At 35.3% G+C, this 19,683-nt stretch overlaps 2 protein-coding genes across 6 annotated transcripts in view; both read right to left on the bottom strand.

Moving 5' to 3' along the window:
• Window positions 1-15,385, bottom strand: part of LOC107092093 (neurobeachin-like) — a 238,477-nt gene extending 223,092 nt beyond the window's left edge. Inside the window, exon 1 of the mRNA XM_015386380.1 lies at window positions 14,903-15,385. Coding sequence (XP_015241866.1) covers window positions 14,903-15,172 — 270 coding nt within the window. The 5' untranslated portion in view covers window positions 15,173-15,385. The remainder of the gene's footprint in view (window positions 1-14,902) is intronic.
• Window positions 15,386-18,812: 3,427 nt separating this feature from the next.
• LOC107092104 (stAR-related lipid transfer protein 13-like) overlaps window positions 18,813-19,683 on the bottom strand; it is an 80,077-nt gene continuing 79,206 nt past the window's right edge. For 2 of the 5 annotated variants that reach the window (XM_015386392.1, XM_015386393.1), the window contains exon 18: window positions 18,813-19,676. In XM_015386392.1, the coding sequence (XP_015241878.1) occupies window positions 19,559-19,676 (118 nt within the window). In that variant the 3' untranslated portion in view covers window positions 18,813-19,558. The remainder of the gene's footprint in view (window positions 19,677-19,683) is intronic. The other 3 variants (XM_015386394.1, XM_015386397.1, XM_015386395.1) reach the window with 2 other exon arrangements.

Below are 19,683 nucleotides of genomic sequence, written 5' to 3'. Positions count from 1 at the left end.
AAATGGGTAAGCTCAGATGAGACAACGATACCCAGTTACGAGGCGGGGCAAGCTACAGTAGAACAATGGATCATAAACTCACAAAATGGTTGCCTACGTGTACACAATAGCCAAAATGTGGTAATCTGTAGCAAAACAATGCTAGCCGCTCCTACTTATCATATTAACTCAGGACAAAGGGGGAAACAAGAAAAACCAACACATGCGCAGCTACACACCTGTTCATTCACACACAAACCTTATAAAGTCAGCGTTACGTTCAGAACCTTCATGGAATAAGTGGAATAAGATAGGTGGATGGATGCAATTTCAGGAGGAAATTGCTCCTAATGCCCGATGGGTTTAAGGCTTTAACACAGTAACAAATGCTATACATAAATGTTCAAGCATACTCTATGCGTTAAAGGTGTAGTGGAGGATGTTCTTATTCCAGGTGCATCATCAAAGTAAGTGGTCTTCCCAATTGTCAATCATTCTGGTGATATGTTTACGTAAGGCCGTCCTACATGCTTGTCCCCATTTTCACTTACCAGCGGTGAGTCTGACATAGTGGAAAGATTGCAAATCTTCTTTTGGAAAGTAAGCTTGTATGAGCCATGCAAACAGCAACTTTTGAAACGTCTGCATGCTCTCGCACGCATTTAATAGATGTTCCTTCTCGGGAGCGGGTATAGGTAGCCTAGTAAACTAGCCCCATCCGCCAGCGGCCAAAATCATTATTGCCTGCGAGTGGTCTAGCCTCGATCAATGCCCCAGGCCCTAGAACTGACTGGCAAATCACAATACAGAGATGTGTTTTGAATTTCTGGATGCAAAGCGAGCGGGGTTTTCAGGACGTGACAACAAAGCTGTGCAACGCCGAAGAAAGCACAACAAGGAAGATGGCAACAACTATTTAAAAGTTCTCGTTTGACTTCACTTTGGAATCAGTTTTGGAAGGATTAGACTTGGAGTTTTCGTGGAAACGTGAGCAGGAAGAGGCTCTATGCTCATTCATCTTTAAGAAGGACGTATTCGCCGTTTTACCGACAAGCTGTTTGTTTACACTGCCCCTCCAGCTTTCTGTCGCATTTACTATGTCACAGTCAGTTGTGCTCATTGATCAGAGCATTGGTCAATAGGCACAGACATGGTTTGAAAAACAACGGGTTGTTCTCATAAACAATCTTCCAATGTCTCATTCCTCAGGGCCAGACTAAATTACACATTTAATCTCTCATTTAGTCTGGTTTATCAGGCTAGGTACATGCATGTAGGTTGTGTATGTGCATTTTATTTAAATGGAAATTTTATTTAAATGAAAATCCTGCACTATACCTTTAACATAGAAGTGTAGAGTCCAAAGTAAAGCTCACACTGTCATGCACCAGTCCCTCTTCCCAATTCAGAAGCCGATGACTTTCTTTTCTCATATACAGACATCTAAAAGTTGGGAGGAAAGTTTAGCAAATTGTTTTTACAGCTTACGTATTTTATAAAAAATGTCTTAGTTTATTAATGTATGAGAAAGCCACTTTTTGTATTCATATTGTAAAAATTCTATTCATGTTAGAGAAAGACCCTCTTGATACAACAGAAAAGTCAAGTTTTTAATAAAATGGCAGCTTATAAACTAATCTTTAGATAATCAATTAAATCAACCATAAGGATCACTCATTAATAAATAACCTGCATCTCTAACAGTAATCAATGTGCCAGAGCACCAATATGTTTTGAATTTGTACTTGCCGATAGGGCAGACCTTTAATTATGAGTTTATTCTGTAAGGGTTATTCAGTGTTTCACTGATAAAAAAAAAAGAGCTTAACTGACCTGTTTTTTTTCACAGCTTCACAGTAAACAGAGTCTGTCTTAAAGGTTTTTCTACCCACCACTTTGTACCACAGATTGCAAAAGGCCTTATCAACATTATTCAGCTTTTTCTTTTAGTCCTCCTTCAAGGCAAAGTACATCCAGCTTACACCATATTCACCCTGTAGCACACTATTAGTTTTCCACCATTTAACCCCATACAAACATTTCACATTTAACAGGATGGCATCATGATCCTCACAATGTGTCAGTTTACACTGATAAAGCCCTTTATCATGTACACACTGCCAGCACTAGGGACTTTTAGTGAACAGAAATGTCTTTGTTATAGGTAGGCTACTGAGAAATATGAAAAATATTTGTTTCCATTCTAATGATTTTGACTAAATACAAGATTTAAAGAAATGTTGGCATTATATCACTATTTTTCTATAGGGGCAGATTAATGATCATTAATCTTATCAAGCATCTAGATATGCTTGCATTAAGGTAAACATCTGTATATGTCAGAGACTAAGAAGTTTTTGGTATACTCTGGTAAGATGAACAAAGTGGATATTAGTAAAAAAAAAAAAAAAAAAGTTACCGTCATGCCAAGAGAAACAACAGAAATCAAAAATCACTGTTTGGTGTTGTCATATTCAAGTGTGGTCCTTTTAAAACAGGCTTTAATTTGCATATGTCAGTTTGAAGCTTGCAAGTCCGTTATGATGGGAAAATACAGTGTGCTTTATCCACTTGCCTTACATTTTTGACAGGCAATTTTCCTTTTCTTTCCAGCACAGATTTTACAGATGGCTATGTAAGAATGAGTAAGAAAACCATCTGGCAGTTGCTAACCTTTTCTTTTAATTTCAAGATTAAATCAGATATAATACAGCGCACCTGTATATTTAAAATAAACTACTGTGCGTTTACCTGGGTTGACGAGCTGCTTAACAGTCCTGCACTTTTCACTTTTGTTCTGCTGCCCCACGAACTGAAGCTGTGCCCCACATTTAACTGAGTCAAATTACAAAAAAAAAAAATAAATAAAATAAAAAAAAATAAAAAAAATGAAATACACAAATATTTTCTAAATGCGAAGAAAGTAGCTCCGGTCATTGTCTCAGAACTGCGCACATGCCACACGTTCAGAACAAAAACAAGTGAGGGCCATAAATTAAAAATATCATGGATATGATAATGGAAAGAAAATACATATAATAAATAAATAAAGAAAGAAAAATAGATAATTACCAAAGTACCGAGGAACATCAGGGAAAACACACACAAGGAGCGAAGAAAGGATGAGGAACCAGCAAACAGTAACTGAAGAGGAGTATAAATGGGAGACTGAACAAAGACCAGGCTAATCAGCAGATTGGGAGCAGGTGTGCACAGAAGAATCTAGAAGGGAGCTGGGGGAAAGGAACCCGACACAAGAGGCAATAGAGGGCAAGCAAGAAATACATAAGAACCAGAAAACGCCACAAAATGGGAAAGTAGAAAACACAGAAAAACATGAATGAAAGTGAAACTGAAAACTCAAAAAACAAAAACTGAAACAGAACCAAAACCATTACAATCTGATGGCATGAGAGCACGATGTAAAGCTATGCTGTAAAAGTAGTCATAAAAGAAACGCACAGCTCATTTTCTCTTATAAGGATCGTAGTTTTCCAACATTTGTGTCTTCAGATCTGTTCACTCTAGAACTGAGTAACAGTGTGCAGTATCACAAAGTATAAGGCATTAAAAATATAGAATTTGATCCATTTAGCTACAATATTTAAAAAAATGAGAAGACAGTAAGTGAATAATTATAATAAATATCCAGGTAAATTGTGTCAAGGGAGATACTATATAAAAATGGTGTCTTCATTCATTAAACTAATACCTTAGTATTAATTGTAATCCAAATCCCTCACTCTTACTAAGCCCTTCATTATCACCCTCTTATTTCAGCTACATTAAATCTGTCCGTGATCATACTCTTAAAGAGTCCATAGCCTTTAACACAGGAAAGAAATGGAAAAAAACTCAGAATTGCTGCAGCAAATTTATCAAAAGATTTATGCTTAATTATCAAATCTAAAGCCTTCACTGGACTCAATAGTTCAGAGGAGCAGGATGATCTCGGCTGAGCTTTCTTTTAACATACAGTACACGGGTAATCCACATGCAGGCAACAGCAGACTAGCACATAAAAACCAAAGGGACCAAAGTGTAAATGAAAACCTAACATAGTCAAAGCGGAATCATGCAATCAACAACGCCTGCTTTGTCAGTCATAATACAGAAATCTGTATTCAGAGCACACGTCATTAACTGCCTAGTGGCTCATGTGCCAGAGTGGGGGATAAATCTGTCACTTCCTTTAATATGGACCCCATGCCTCACGGTGCGCCAGTCGAGTTGGCTTTCTTCTGTAAGATGTTCTATTAAAAGGAAGAATACCTGTTTCCCTTGTTTACTGAGAAGCCACTATGAAAGGAAACTCTGTTTAGGTGTATTTGTTGGTGCCATGCAGCAAAACATTTTCGTATCTTTTAACCTGATTCACAAAAGAGAGACTCAATTGAAAAAATATAGGTTATAACCTTACACATAAAATTTTAAACACAACATTACTAAATCATAGCCTGTATTTGTAAGAACAGTAACTTGCGGACATTTTAATTTGTAATAATAAAGGACAATCTAGAATCTAACATGTTTTTGTAATTGCATGCTTTACTGCCTTTTCAAAAAGTCTAATGACATTCAAAGTGACTGGAGTAGATACATGTGTGGGAAAGTACTGGAAAAAGGTGTCTGACAAATATTTTTAGTTGCATGCACAAAAAGCTGAAAATAAATGACTATGTATAATTCTCTTTGCTGACTTGAACAAACTGCAAACCCTTGAGCAATAAAAAAAAGCAGATGCATATGGAAATCTTATTTTAGCAAGCCAGTTTAGAGATTAAAAAGAATGAGATCAAAGTTAACAGCTCAGCCATTTTCTAAATGTTGATCATTTAGTCAGGACGCCAAATAAAAAGATATAAAGTTGCAATGGTGGAACCTTTTCTAATCCAAAATGTGTGTAAAGACATACAAGTATATAAAGGATTTTTTAGCTAAACAACAGTCAAATGTGTCCAATATGAATCTACTTTCATATCCAAGTCTTCATTTATTCAAAACTATTCCTGTCAAATATAAGCTTATGTATATTCTATATACAGTACTCTTCACCTTCAACATAATCTACCTCATGCCATCATTGCATATTTGCATTTTCAGTTTATTAACAAATCACCATACTTTTTGGATACAAAAGAGGCATTGTTTTTTATGTTCTTCAATGATCATACTCTTCACAGAGCCAGAGATGTTATTTACACCACTCTGTGATGTTATCAGACTTGCTTTGCTTTTTTCCAATCTCACAGGGATGGAAGCACCATGCTGCAGTGCTGTCTCTCTCCTGCACAAACAAATATGAATTAGGCTTGCATGATCCGAGATGAAGCTCATCTCCATAGAAATGAGCATATAGGGCCTTACCATTATGTGACGAACACTAGCATGTAGGCTGGGATTTAGCTATGTTTCATCTATGCTTCTAAACAAAAGTAAATCTAGTAAAACTTTTCTTTCCTCTAAATTACGTAGCATTTGTCCTTTTTGTTGACAGAATTTGGAGTTTCTTTATAACAGATTTATATAAATATTTAAGTTTAACATGGTCAAATGTAGGCTGGACTATCAAACATTACATGGAGTTGCTGTTACTGTTGGATACATAAGTATTTCTTTGTGCGTAAAAAAAAAAGTTCAAACGTTTTTAACACCTAACCGGCTTGATATTTTCAGTCCACTATCATCTTATCGTGGTCTTTGAGCACATGGATCACATAGATTGCAAAAAATTTAAATTTTTTGATAAATTTTCAATTCATAATTAGGAAATAGGAATTTGGAAAAAAAAAAGTTATAGATGTTTAATGTCATTAGGATTTATTTATTGATGTAATTTTTTTATTCAATCAATTAACACGTCAGCTATTCAACTTCAACGACAAACAGAAAATTAAACAATGTATACATAACAAAAGCTAGCTACATTTTTGGCAGTTTCCAACTCTGATCTGGGATCTATTTTTTTTTCTCAATAAATCAGACATTACAGACATTAACGATATTTAGTTAGGAAATTGTTTATCTATTTCTAAAAGCTAGAAGTGTTTTTAATTAAGAGTAATTTTAATTTGAATGTGCTTTACTGGAGACATCCATGTTTGTCAAAGAACACTAATGCCACCTACCGGTTTGTGAGGTTTCGGTGTGGTATCGGCGGTTGATCAAGTCCCAATGCTTTATCTGGTGTTTGTGACAACACGTTATTATGCAAATCACCTTGAAAACATTCTTCTCCGAAATGTTGGCCACATATTACAGTATGAATGATCCTTTAATTATTCGTCGCTGACCAGACTTCTCCTTTAATGAGAAGTCAGCAAGGAATGATCATCTATACCTAAAACAAATACGTTCATGGTGAATCAATGAATTTAGCGTTAATCAGTAACAAATAAAAAACAGTAATTTTTGTTGGGATTACTGAGCCCAGGAGCGGCCATTTTTGCCCAAATATAGTAACATCCTACTCCTGACATCTTCCATTCGTGACGTCACGGGGCGGTAAGCCTAGCTCCTTTCCCATCGATTTTGCTTTACAAGCAAAATCAATGGGAACTACTAAACACATCTGCAATCAACAACAATTATGTCGAATTTCGAGAGGACTTCACCATTGAAATTCACGAGAGCTATAGTTAAAGTGACAATGCCTATGCGCATGGCAGTTGGATGTTTTAATACATCGGTTTAATCTTAATTAAAAACCCTTATCATTTATTGAACGGTATGTAATAATTTCATATTAAAATTACTTTCTGAAGTTTGTACTCTGAATATGACCAGATTTCTCCTTTAATGGAAATGCTGCAATTGCAAAAACGAATTTGCAATTGCAGTCTAATAGTATTTCAAGAGAACATACTTTGTAATGAAAGTTGTATATCTGTGGCTTTGGAAAATCATAAGTGTTTCACATAATCTATTCAACCCTTATTGGTTGCTGTCTTGTTATGTTTTATAAATGTATCCTGTTTTATCTGTCCACTAAGTTTAATAATGTGTGAGAAAACATGTATTTATTAAGTAAGAATGTCTTTTTTAATGCAGCATATTGTACAAAATATTAAGGCCTTCATTTTTTGGAAAGATTTTTAACCTATGCTCTACTGTCTCAAATATAACTTTTTTATTTTAAGCATACTTTTAATGGTTGCTGTTTTATATAATTTTTTTGTTGGAAATATTCCCAAATACTCCAGCTACAGTACTATCAGACATCCTTTGAAAGAAAATAGAAGAGGGGCTTTTAGAGATATTTCAACCAAACAAAAAGCATAAAACTGCAGATAAAAGAAAAATCCCATAATCATTCTATCATCATGAAGAAATGGTTCAATTCTAAACATCAGGGAGAAGAGATAAAATGTAATTATAAACCTCGCTGTTATCTCTGAGCCAGTCTAAATCTCTGTCATCCCTTTCAACAAGACTTTTCACATATTTCATCACCCTGAGCTGCGGCAAAGCAGCACATTTCTATTAAAAAAGTCTTAAAACATAAAGTTCTCTCAAATATGTGTTAGTTGCTCTCTTGGTAAAATACACCCAACTGAGCTGGGAGATGTTTCCTGGGATGAGCCATGACACTAATTTAGGCAGCAGCCAAATAATATACTATTGGCATCTCTCTGGGGTGGCAACGCGTGAGTGAGCAAAACAAATCAGCATAGCAAGAGACGAGCGAGACCATAGGGTGAAACCAAGATAACAGACTTGTGGCTTTTGGAAAGCCATCTGACCTCCTTCTTCAGCATTTCCTAAAGGCACTGATGGGTATCGTTATATCAAAAGATTCTGTACCAAGCAGCTATTTTTGCTGAATAAAAAGGTTGACAAATAACAGGAAAATGTCTCTATATTTCAATCTAAGCAAAATATTTGAATGATGAAATTCAATTTAAACTTGACTAAACTATTACTAACAACTTGATAATTTGCATAACAAATAGAGATAAAGGCACATTTTGGTGGCTTATTTTCTTTTAAATAATTTGTAGGGGAAAAAAACTGCTAATGTAATACAGTTAAGCTCTAATTTTCAAGCGACCTAAAGTATTTTTTAGACAAGGCAGAAGACAGAAGTTGCAATCCTTTCCTTTGTCCTTGACTGAGGACAAGGAACTGCATTATCTGCATGTTCCTGAGTCAATTGACAGCTGAATTAAATTACTTTTAAATAAACAAATTTGCACAGCGTCAGATTTTCAATTTTCCCTCAAATCCTGAGAAGATTATCATGAAGTAGATCAGAGAAAGGGGAAATAAGGTTGGGGGAAAACGAATGGCTCCAAACTGAATAAACTAAACTGAGGAAGCACATTGTTTGCCTATTATACTCCCCTCCAATGCAAATGTTTAAAATGGAAAAGTATGAAAAGGGTTAGAGAGTAAAGAATAGTTCATGTAGATACTGGTATTTCTAATCAAAACAAAATTAAATGCATTATTAGGAACATGTAAGATACAACAACAGCATGTGATATGACTACATTTAAATGAGGTTTAATTGTTCCATGTAGATAGATCATAATCCTTTATTAACCTGCCCTACAGAGGGATGTAAATACAAAGAGCAACAGTGTACCAGCAAGGCATGAGGCTCCGGTTTTCAATTAATTAAACACACATTTAATATTTGAGTATAATGTATCTCAAAATTGATCTGCAGTGTGTTTAATGCCACAGCGAATTAAGTTCTTCACCCTCAATGTCAAAGCAGGGCAAAAAAATAAATAAATCAAAAGTAGAGATAACAAATGATCCAAAACAGCATGATCCAAAACAGACTTTTAGGAAAGACAATAAAGAAAAAAAGTGTTGTATTAAACTGAAACAGGACATGATTTAATACGTATTTAAGCTTGTAACTGACTGAAGAGGAGCCGACTGACAGCTACAGAAAAACCACCCACAAAGAAGTCATCCATGATATGGCCTCATTTTTTAATCGATTAGGCATTAACTATCTTGGACCGTATTAGAAAAAGTTCAACTATATTTGTTATTGGGTAATAATATGGAATATAGTAAACAATAGCCATTTAAGTGTGAGAATTTGTTATTATTACATAAAGTAATTTACTATGACTTAAACTTAGAGCACAAATGAAAACAAAACATCCAAAGTGAAAACACATCTATCAGTCTAAGCACTGTCTAAAACATTATTTTTACAATTTAGTTCACATTTGTTGAACTCTTAATTGTCTGTTTAAAAACCAATATTTAGTGTCCTCTTAAGGTTAAAGAGGGATTGTTAGGTCTGATTTTTGCTCACTGGCTTAGCCAATGATGTGATGTGACTTAGGAGAACCAATATCAGCAGCTGCTTTTTCGCTGAATTGCTTCTCAGATTCAGAATAAATCAAATCAGTGCCTTATAATTACAGATCTAATAAATTAATAACTGGGATAAAACAAGTCTGTATCATCTGTCTTATCTAGTATAATAATTTAATCTTAATTTTGTATCGACAACCTAAAACGCAAATACCTGTGAATTGCTGAATCACAGGCATTTACCATATTGACCTGAATATAATACAACCCTGATTATAAAACGAGCCCTCTTTCCAGGACCAGGGAACAAAACAAGAAGACCAAAAAGAAAAAAAAAAGTCTGTTTTAATAAAATTTCATTTAAATAATATTACACTGAAAGATTTGTGCAATTGAACAAAAAAACACAGTAATGACACATTTATTTGAAATCTTGCAACACTTCAACTTGATGCGGTCTGAACTTTGCTACAAACTTGTCTGACTTTTGATCCACTCCATTCTGGGCTGCGACTCTCCATTTGTAGCATCCTTGTCACTTCTTCTCAGTTGTGATTAAAAAAACAACCCCAGCCACAGTGAGGTCACTCGCTTTACTAAAAACTGGCGCGTCTGCTGTTGCATTCGCATAGCGACCCCAGACAACTGTCAGCCTGTATACTTTGTTTTGTTCTGCTTATATTATGTGCCGACCTTTTCTTTTCATTTTTTTTTTAATGAACCTTGTCTTATATTCGGACCAATACGGTATATAGTTTGGAATTGTAGCCCTAGCAGGGGGTGGGGGTGCAAATACTTTGTGGGGGCTCTTCTAGCCATATTAGGGCAATGCATTGCCCCTGTTTCCACATGTAGATGAAGTTTCATTTACCAAGCTGTGTGATGATTTAAATATAGAAAAAAAAATATTGCTCACATTTTATTGCTTTTATTGTCAAATAAAAAAGTCAACCTTCTATTCGATTAGCCTACTTCAAGCATTCACACATATGAATCCCTCCAAAAGAAACACTCACCACTTTCAGTAGATTTTTTTTGCAAATTGTTGTTGTTTGTACAAAAGGACAATCCTGTGGAAGGTTACAAACTCAAGAAAAAAATCAAGGTGCATTAGTTTTGACAAGGTCATTTGTTTATACGATAGCTTTTCTTTTTCACTGAATGGATAACAAATTTGTCCAAGTTGCTGTTACGCTAAAATGAAAAGACTGGCAGTGAGGTAGAAAAACATAAAGATGTTTTGCCACAATTCAGGACAATCTGGAGTAAACATGTTTTTTTTTTCAGTAAAACTTAAAAATTTAGACATGATATAATTACAATAAACTTGATTATATGAGCAATTATATAGCATTGATAAAAGCTGTAAAATAAAAGAAAACATCTTTTGTATTAAGTTACTAACTTTAAAAATTCAGAATACTTGATGTGAATCTTTCTTCAGTCAGCATTTCAGAAAAGTATTTGTTTTTAATAACTTTATCTTCACAATATTGTCTCATAAGTCAGAAAACTGGGGTGACTATGATAATGATATGAATAGTTTTACACTTTGTTAAAAGCAAAGATTGAATAAGCCATATTTAAAAGACATACAGTATGTTCAAATTATAATGTTGACTAATGGAACAAAAAGACATTTCATCATTGTTAACTACATGCTATGAATTATACAATAAAGGTTATAATATTCTAGTCTTGGAATCTTCAGATTTTTTAAAAACTAAGTTCAATTTTTATGGAAAAAAAATATTTGTGTCAAATAACTTTACATAATTTTCTTTGCATTAAAAGCTTTTTCTTTACTTTAGTTGGAGGTGTGGTTAAGAATTATAATCTAATTAAGATAAAATAGAATAACAACTATGATCCTGTCTCACAATCACTGAGCTACCTAAATCCTTCATCCCGTGGACTGAGGTCAAACTTACCTTGCTAATCACAATCTAATTCCACTGACATCTACAAACAAAGGCGTCTGAGCTTTGAAAACCTCTTAATTAACTCTATCACTCAAAAGTTTGAAACTCGTTTGATTAGAAACTTCAAAAAATAGAGTTTAAATAATGAACTCCTTTATTAAAGTTCGTTTTTGCATTGAAGAACATGGACGAAGGAGTTTGGAATGAAACATGGACCTAACTAAAAGCCATTCGCGCAGTTAATCCATCATGTAGAAAAGAAGGAACAAAGAATGGAAGTTCTCATCACTGCCCTCAGGTTTTGGTTTAAACAAAATCGAAATCATCATACTTCAGTTTGATTCCTTCTGATAACACTACCACGAATTGTGAAGGGGCAAGGTGTCGGTGACTTCAGCTGCTGCAGCATAACTCTCATGTCTGAACATGCCGAGGGCTACAATTTGTTCTGCTCCACAAAGTGGGTCTCTGCTGAGCTAGAACAGGTTGTAATTAATCTCTAGTGTGCTAACAAGGAGAGGCCAACTACTGCAAACAGACTGGGGTACTCCTGCAGATGGTCAAAGCTCAAGGTGGGAAGTGGTTTAGTCATATTTTCATTTGATACTAGATTGCACAAATATCATTTAGAAAAGATTTTATTGTAAAAGCTTTGGATAATGTTTGACACTGTTCTCTATTGAGAACATGCCTGATATGTACAAATATTAATCTTCACTGTTAACATTCAAAAGTCATTATGAATTGTAAAAATCAAAAACATGCATTGGCTGGTTATAAGAAATAAAACATATTAATGTTGGGAGATATGTAAGAATTTTCCCACCGGACGATGTATTTGTGCAGTTGACTTTGTGGGCAAAGACAAGCACCCCTTCAGAGCACGTCTTCTGCACCGCTGATAATATTGTTAACCACCTGCCCACACTGCAAAACCCAATAAGGTGAAAATGCTTCTTTTTTTTTGTCAGAAATGCATAAGTTTCATCCTGTTGGAATAGTTTCCTCTTTTCCAGTAGTTCTGACTATGTTATGAAACATTGCATTTTTTTTTTACGTTATTCATTTGTTGATCTGAATTTTTTTATTATTTTTTTTTATTGAAAGAGCATAGCTTTCCATCAAGGTAAGAATTTTTCTCCTTAATTTTTTTCTGTTTTTTTATTTTGTATTTGTTGTGTTAAAATCAAATCTGTAACAGTAAACACACATAAACACTCTCTTGTTCAGCGGTATAAGTAAAAAAAAACAGCTAGTCTCTGATTTGGATCACTTCTTTCTTTCTGTCTCAAGTTCAAATAGATAAATCGGTGCTACACAGTTGCACTGGAAAAAAAGCTGCAGTTGGAAGGAGTTTGTATACCATTAGAAACATCATTAGGTTTTTTGTTTTTTCTTGGGCTGCATCTTTACCTAGTTAAAAGGCTGAGTCTACCGTCGGTGGCTGATAGATGCGTTCATTCGTCCAACTTTAAAACGTTGTTTTTAAAAGTCTCAAATCCAAAAGTCTCAGACATCCTATAAGAATGTTCTTATAGTTTTAAATGGATTTTAATGAGATGCCATTAGCTCTATACCTTTTGTTTTCCACTGGCATAAAGAAGCCACGCCACATGCTGCACTTTGCTTAAGCTACTGCATCCAAGTAAAAAGAATCAGGTATTTAATGTGTATGGGAGGAAATTACAGCAGGCTGACAATTTTTAAGTAATCACTGTGCAGTGGTGAGCATTGTCTGCACCCCATCCATGTGGTATGGCAGCTGCACTGCTGCTGAGAGGATTCCTATGCAGAGGGTGGTTTAAGATTGGTTTATGTTTGAAGCGTCCGGGAGGTCCAAGTGGACATATTATGTCATCTTGGGCTTCCACCTCCTTGCGGACACAATAGGTGTATTCGATTTTAGAGGCTGCATCCTCCAAGGAACAGGTCCAGGTAGACCAGGTCCTTGAAGGTCTGTGAAAATAAGGAGGCTGAAAGAGTTTTGGCTATGGATTCAAACATGTCGAGCCTTCTCCAGCTTTCACCACCCAAACTCTCTGTCACTTAGTAACCATGACAGTTGACACACAAAGCAGGCAAAGAATGGATACCAAACTTCTCACTACTGTTCTGGGTGCTAATAACAGGATACAGCCCCTGAAATCGAACTCAGCAAATTTCTGCATTGAGCACCTAAGAAAATTTATGACTACGCTGGGAAAACATGGTGAGCTAGCAGCAGCCTCTGCTGGTGAGGGGTCGCCAATATAAACATCGAGAGACATCCCGTGATCTAGGTCAGAATTTTCACCACTATCAACGCTTTGTGGAAAGAAATGACCGTCAGTCTTGAACAGTATGAAGAGGCTTTGATAAAGTTGTAAATGACTTTGCTTTCTACTGCCTCGTGTAGTCTGTTGCTAGCTTGCTATTGCTAAACACGGCCCCTGGAGCTTGCATGAACAGGGAGAAAGCCGCACAGAGTATAAATCCTGCAGAAGCTGTGACGGGCCGCTCATTTTCTGCTCGGCCTGTCCGTGCGTCATGCATAATGAGCCCTTAAGGCTGCACAGAGGACTGTAAGAAGCAGCCATCCCTCAACCTCGAACCTCTACACATCAAGACATGATGACCGGATGTTCTCTTTTTCCTGGACATGTCCTACTATTCATACCTAAAAAAAATGTCCATGGGGCATTTCAAAATCTTCCGGGACTTTGGTCGACTACAGTGCAGCACGTAGTCTAAAACACACCGTGCACTCAATCCGTCAGCCCCCCCCAAAAAAGTGTCCCCCTTTTCAGAAACCCTACATCAATATGAAGGAGTAAGATACTCTGCATAATAAAAGACTCCACCCATCCTGCACACAGACTGTTCCAGCCCCTCCCTTCAGGCAGGTGGCTGAGGAGCGTCCAGAGCAAAACCACCAGGCTCAGAAACAGTTTCTCCTCTTGCTAGACTGCTAAACTCAAGCTGCACTTAATTCATCCACCAATTTTTATTTTTATTTTTTCTTAAATACTATCCTCATTGAACTGGGACTTTAGTCCAAAATTCATACCAAATCATACAAATGTGAGATGTTATGATAATAAAACATTGAATCCTTAAAACATTCAAGAACTTCCCTTGATACAATTCATATCCTGTACCATAAAGTACTAATTAGGGGATGCAAGACATTTTCTTTAAGTGAAGATAATACTATTAGACTCATTTATGCTTGCCTGTATGATTTTATTTAAATACTATAAAACAGTGGTGTCTTAACTCTTAATTATTGTATCCTGAGAATGTCTAACTTACCCGAGGGTTGCAGCAGTTATAGACTTTCAACAAACAGCTAGTGCCTAATCCAGGATATAATTATACAGTATTGACCCTTTGATTCCTTTCTCAGAAGCAACAGATGCAAGCCACCTGAAAACTATAGTGACCATTATATTACACATTTCTAATCACCAAAATAATTTGATAAAACAAAAACAAAACAACTTGGACTTGTCATAAGGTAAAAACTTTGAAAATGACTTCATTGTTTATTTTTTCATTCCAAGAGCAGTGAACATGAGTGACAGTAATGTTGATGTTACAGCAATTTGATCATTTATAACAGCAAATCATTTATAACTGTCACAAAAAAAGTGTAGAAAGAATATGCAATATTTGCTTTGGAAAATAACTGCAGAGAAATAATGTCCAGTCATAGAGGGGGGAATGTGGAAGGTACTCACCAGATTGAGCACCGTTTCCACGATATCTCGGTTGGAAACCTCGCCGACCTGAATGAGTCCAATGAGAACAGCAAATTTCATCTTGATATTCCGGATGGGAACCGCAGGGTTGATCATTCCACCCGGTAAAAGCACTGAACCTGAGCCGGACATGATCAGGCGCTTCTCGGTGGCAGCAGAGGAGAGCGCAGCTCCGCGCTGTCCGTGACCTGGAGGAGGCTGACGGTCCGAGCCGCGCATTGGCACCGGGTTCTCGCTTGGCATCTCCATGCAAACCCAGAGGTTGCAAAAAAGACTGATCTGATCAGAGCTTTCTTAGTGGTACTTAATTACCCTGCTGCAATAAAGCGTTAAAGAAAAAAAAAAAAGAGAGAGAGAGGGATAGACTTAACAGACTTAAGAAAAAATGGGGGAAAAACAGAAGCAAAACCCCAAAAGAGGCATCTTTCTCCGAGAAGAAATCAAATGTGGAGAGTTCGGCTGTGGTTTTGTTTTTTGTTGGTAGCAGCAGGTTAAGCGAGCTGACTGACCTGCGCTGTGAACACAAAGCTGTGTGACTATGTGCGGCTCTTTTGGATTCTCCGCAGCTGCTGCCATGTTGGCGCCCCCTGGCGGTTCAGCACAATCACTGGGTGCTCCATGGAGCGCATCCGAACAGCTCCAGAACTGGAGCAGAGAAGATACAATTAGAGAAGCATTTATAGCTATACTATAACTTTACTGAATAATAACCCTAGGTTCAGGGGCGTAGCCAGAAAATTTTTATAAGGGTGGCCTGGCAGTAGCCAATGTACTCTGAGGGGTGGCCGAAAGTGGGTCAGCGCCAGAGCCTCAGGGTCAATCTACACTGTTCCAACAGGAAAATTAATGAGCAAAAAATCCATATTTTCTACATAAAGACAACCTATACTTTCCTACAGCCTTTGCTTACAAAAATATATTTAAGCATCTGTGCTTTCTAAACAAACAGTATAGTGGATAAAATTCTTTCACTTTGGAGTTCTGGGGTGTAAATCTTTTCCAGTGTGATTAGTTACCGATTTGTATTAATAAACATTCTGCATAAATTTGATAGTTGCAAGTACTAATGTCTGCATAAATTAATTATTTTATAAATTTTTATTAAAATTGTTATTTATCTATGACTTCACTGAAGACTCCTAGATGACTTGCAGAGACACGTTTTCTCTTTACCCTATATAACACAAAATCTTGTTCTGAAAAGAGCATAAGTTCCGTACTTATCATCTTTGATGTACTTATCATCTTTGAAAATTAAAATGATTTGAATATTCCACGTGGTAGTATTACTGCTGTCACTATCTGTATTAGAGGGAGTAAAAATGGTAGGGGTGGCCACAGGGATAGCTAATGATTGGCTATGGGTGGCCATGGCCACCCCTGGCCCCCCATCTAGCTCTGCCCCTGCCTGGGTTTGATTTAAATTAGGCATTTTGGATTACATTTTTAGAACATGTGAAAAATTGATAGCTTCCTAATAATATAAAAAATAAAAAATAAAGATCAAAATTATCTTGGTGCAGGTAACGCCTCTGCTTTTCGAAAATTTCTTCATTAGATGGTTGAAATTTGAATGATGTTTGATACTTAAACTAGTGTTCATAACTTTTTTTTACTGACCTGCACATGTTTACTTCAACACGCTCATCTGATCTATCTGAGGGTTTAAAACAGGGATCGGCATCCCTAAAAGGTCTGTCTGAGAAAAGGTTAGTTAAAGCTGCACATTTTAACATTTTAATTAAATAGCTTATTATATATTTTTTTTAGTTTTCAGTGATTTTTTTTTATCTGATAGGGGAAACCTGTTGCTTTTTCAAACAACCAGCAGTTTATATGCCATTTTAGCTTTTACCATAAGGAAAAAAATAAAACGTTTCATAAAGATGAACCATGGATTTTTTTTCCCCATAGGATATCATCTGATATTAAAAAGAAGTTCCATGCTAATGATAAGAAACTCTGGATCGAAAGACATACTGCATCTCAGTTTTCTTTGTCTGTCTGTCCTAAAAATTCAATTACATAGTCTTAGAAATAAAACAAAACAAAAACTACGGGTAGTATTCCTTAACATACTACATTAGTTGCTATTTTAATAATGTTTCCAATTCTAAGAATCATAGCAGTTACAAAAAGCCACTTGAGGTTCCAGAGCTGCAGGACGCAGACATCTGGTTTAAAAGAACTGTATTCATAAGATTACTCCTTTGTAGCTATGAATTTCATTTTGGGGAACAAGGATAAGGGAGGCTTAACACAAATGCAACAAGTTTTTGGTATTTATTTGTTAAATGGTCTGAAACATTGCATCCCTCTCCATACATTTCAAAAAAGCATATGATTTTAGATCTGTCTATCACATAAAATCCCAATAAAAACATATGGGACCTCTATCGATCTGCAGCTATGCAGACTGTTAGCATATTAAATGAAAAGTGATGCATTTTAGTGCATTACACTTGTAACCTCATTATTACGCAAATCAAACTATAAACTTTATGTATTTTAAACAAATGCACTCATTAGTATTAATTTTAAGTAAGAATACTTTATTAATTCCAAATACCTGACAACTTTGTATTTTTTTTTTTATAAATAAGCTACAGTATATACAAATTTTACACAATGTACATTCATTAATATTTAATGAATGTGCCTTATGTAAGGTTTATTTAATAGGTTTGTGTTATAATTGTCTAAAAAATTGGAAGTTTATGTAATGAAATTACACAAAACTTTAAATTTTGGGTGAATATATCTGTAAGTGTATCACAGTGGAACCTGTAGTTACACTTTAAAGTAATTGATCATTTGGACCAGATCACATAGGGCTGCTTTAAATTTTCCCATCCGCTTTAAAGTAAAACACATTGCTCCGTTAACACAGTTATAAAACTAAAATATATTGTTGTTTTTATTATCATTTAATGCCACGTTATTAAGCTGACCTTTGTGTTTAGAAGAGAAAGTTGTTTTCAAGAATTTAAGATTTACCATTTTTCAGCAAAGTAATGCAAAGAACATTAATTTCAGGTAATTTAACTAACTTATTATAGATTATATTTACTAGAGAAAACAGGGTTGAGGTCTAACGAAATGGAATTTGAATACATTACTAAACTTCATGCTACATTTGATTATTGATAAAAAACAATATCTGATCATCATTGGAAAATTAAAAAGGAAACAATTTAATTCTCTGACGTATAAGTTTTGATCATTGTTCCATTTATAACAACTTTTCCAAGATTAGATGTTTCTTGATGTTGTTTGGCTTTCCACCTAAAACATGCAAAGATCACCATCAGTTATTTAGAATCAAAAATTACATCAAAATTTTTTAATTAAAAAAAACCCTTTTCGACCTAAAATATTAAAATTATTAAATATAATAGTCATGCATACTTCTCCATTAATAACAGATTTATTACTCATACAATAAGTGTTTGGTGTGTTTCAGTCAAATGACCAGCAGAGGTCCTCCTAAGTCTGGAGCTGAGGTAATTTCTTTAGTCTTAGAAGTTAATTTGTTGGAATTTTGTTTCTCACACTGTTAAGATAGTATTCAGCTCTACCAAATGTATTATTTCATTGGCATGCCTGCCAAAGCTTTCACAGGTCAACACAGTGAACAAAAAATATATACATCATATAGAATGTATATGCAGGCTTCAAGCTAAAAATTATTTAACCCTTTTAAAGGCAATACAGCCTCCAGAAACATTCTCCTTTCACCTATTTTGGGTTCAGATTTTTAGTTACCTATAGATTTAAAGGCACTATTAAAGGTTATGAAACATTATATTGAAAAAATATTGAAAAATCTTGCATCTGCAGTAGCAAGATTCAGAGAAAAAACCCACAAATATTTCATAATAAAGGTAGTTTATTTAAACAAAGAAAAAAAAACAAGACTGTGTCTTGTGTCTGACCGTATAAGTCAGTACCATAAAGCAGGTGTGAACAAGTCAAACCTTCAGTCATTATTTTCCACAACTATTGGAGGTCAGCATGTGATAAAATTACACATATTCAAAAATGTCATTACATGACAAAGGTAAAACCAGCTTACAATCTTGTACCATGTGAATTAAAAGAAGGCTGACCATGTAAGAATCAATATGCATGAAATTAACATAAGAATATACTATTTACCTGTTTTCATATGTACAGAATTTACAATCTGTCTTTATTTACAGAATATAATAATATACACTAATACACAAACACGTGTGTGTAAAAAATTACATTATATTTAAACCGGAACTGATTAATGTATGCTTCTCAGAAGCCTTCAAGAGGTTGAATGTCCTGGACATTGTAAATAATAGCAATAATAACAATTACACATATTATTGAAATAATATTAATTAATTCATGAAATGCAGGTAAAATAAAATTAAGACATGAAAGCCTAGACAATATAAATAATTTCTAAATGAGTTATGCTTAGCACCTAAAAATAACCTCCTGTGCAAGTGGAAAGACTTGAACTGTTTTCAGAGATCTTTTACCAATGCAAATGTGCTTTTGTTTAAGGACGCTGACCTCATCTCTCTGCTTACATGTTAGGCTTTTAGCAATATTTCGACAGTTCAGTCCAGATCTCTAGATTCACTTGACATAACACTGTCAGATTTTGGTTTCAGGTCCATCTGTGATCAGTGGTTGAAAGGAGTTGCGGATTCTTGCAGCCTCTGCAGCACAAAGATGACCAAATGCTTTGTTGTACCAATCTGGAGTTCTTCCCCTGTAAT

Source organism: Cyprinodon variegatus, unplaced genomic scaffold, assembly GCF_000732505.1.
Source record: "Cyprinodon variegatus isolate N-32 unplaced genomic scaffold, C_variegatus-1.0 Scaffold367, whole genome shotgun sequence".
Classification (NCBI taxonomy): domain Eukaryota; kingdom Metazoa; phylum Chordata; class Actinopteri; order Cyprinodontiformes; family Cyprinodontidae; genus Cyprinodon; species Cyprinodon variegatus.
The sequence above is the reverse complement of the archived record's forward strand: the minus strand, read 5'-3'. Positions and strand labels throughout refer to the sequence as shown.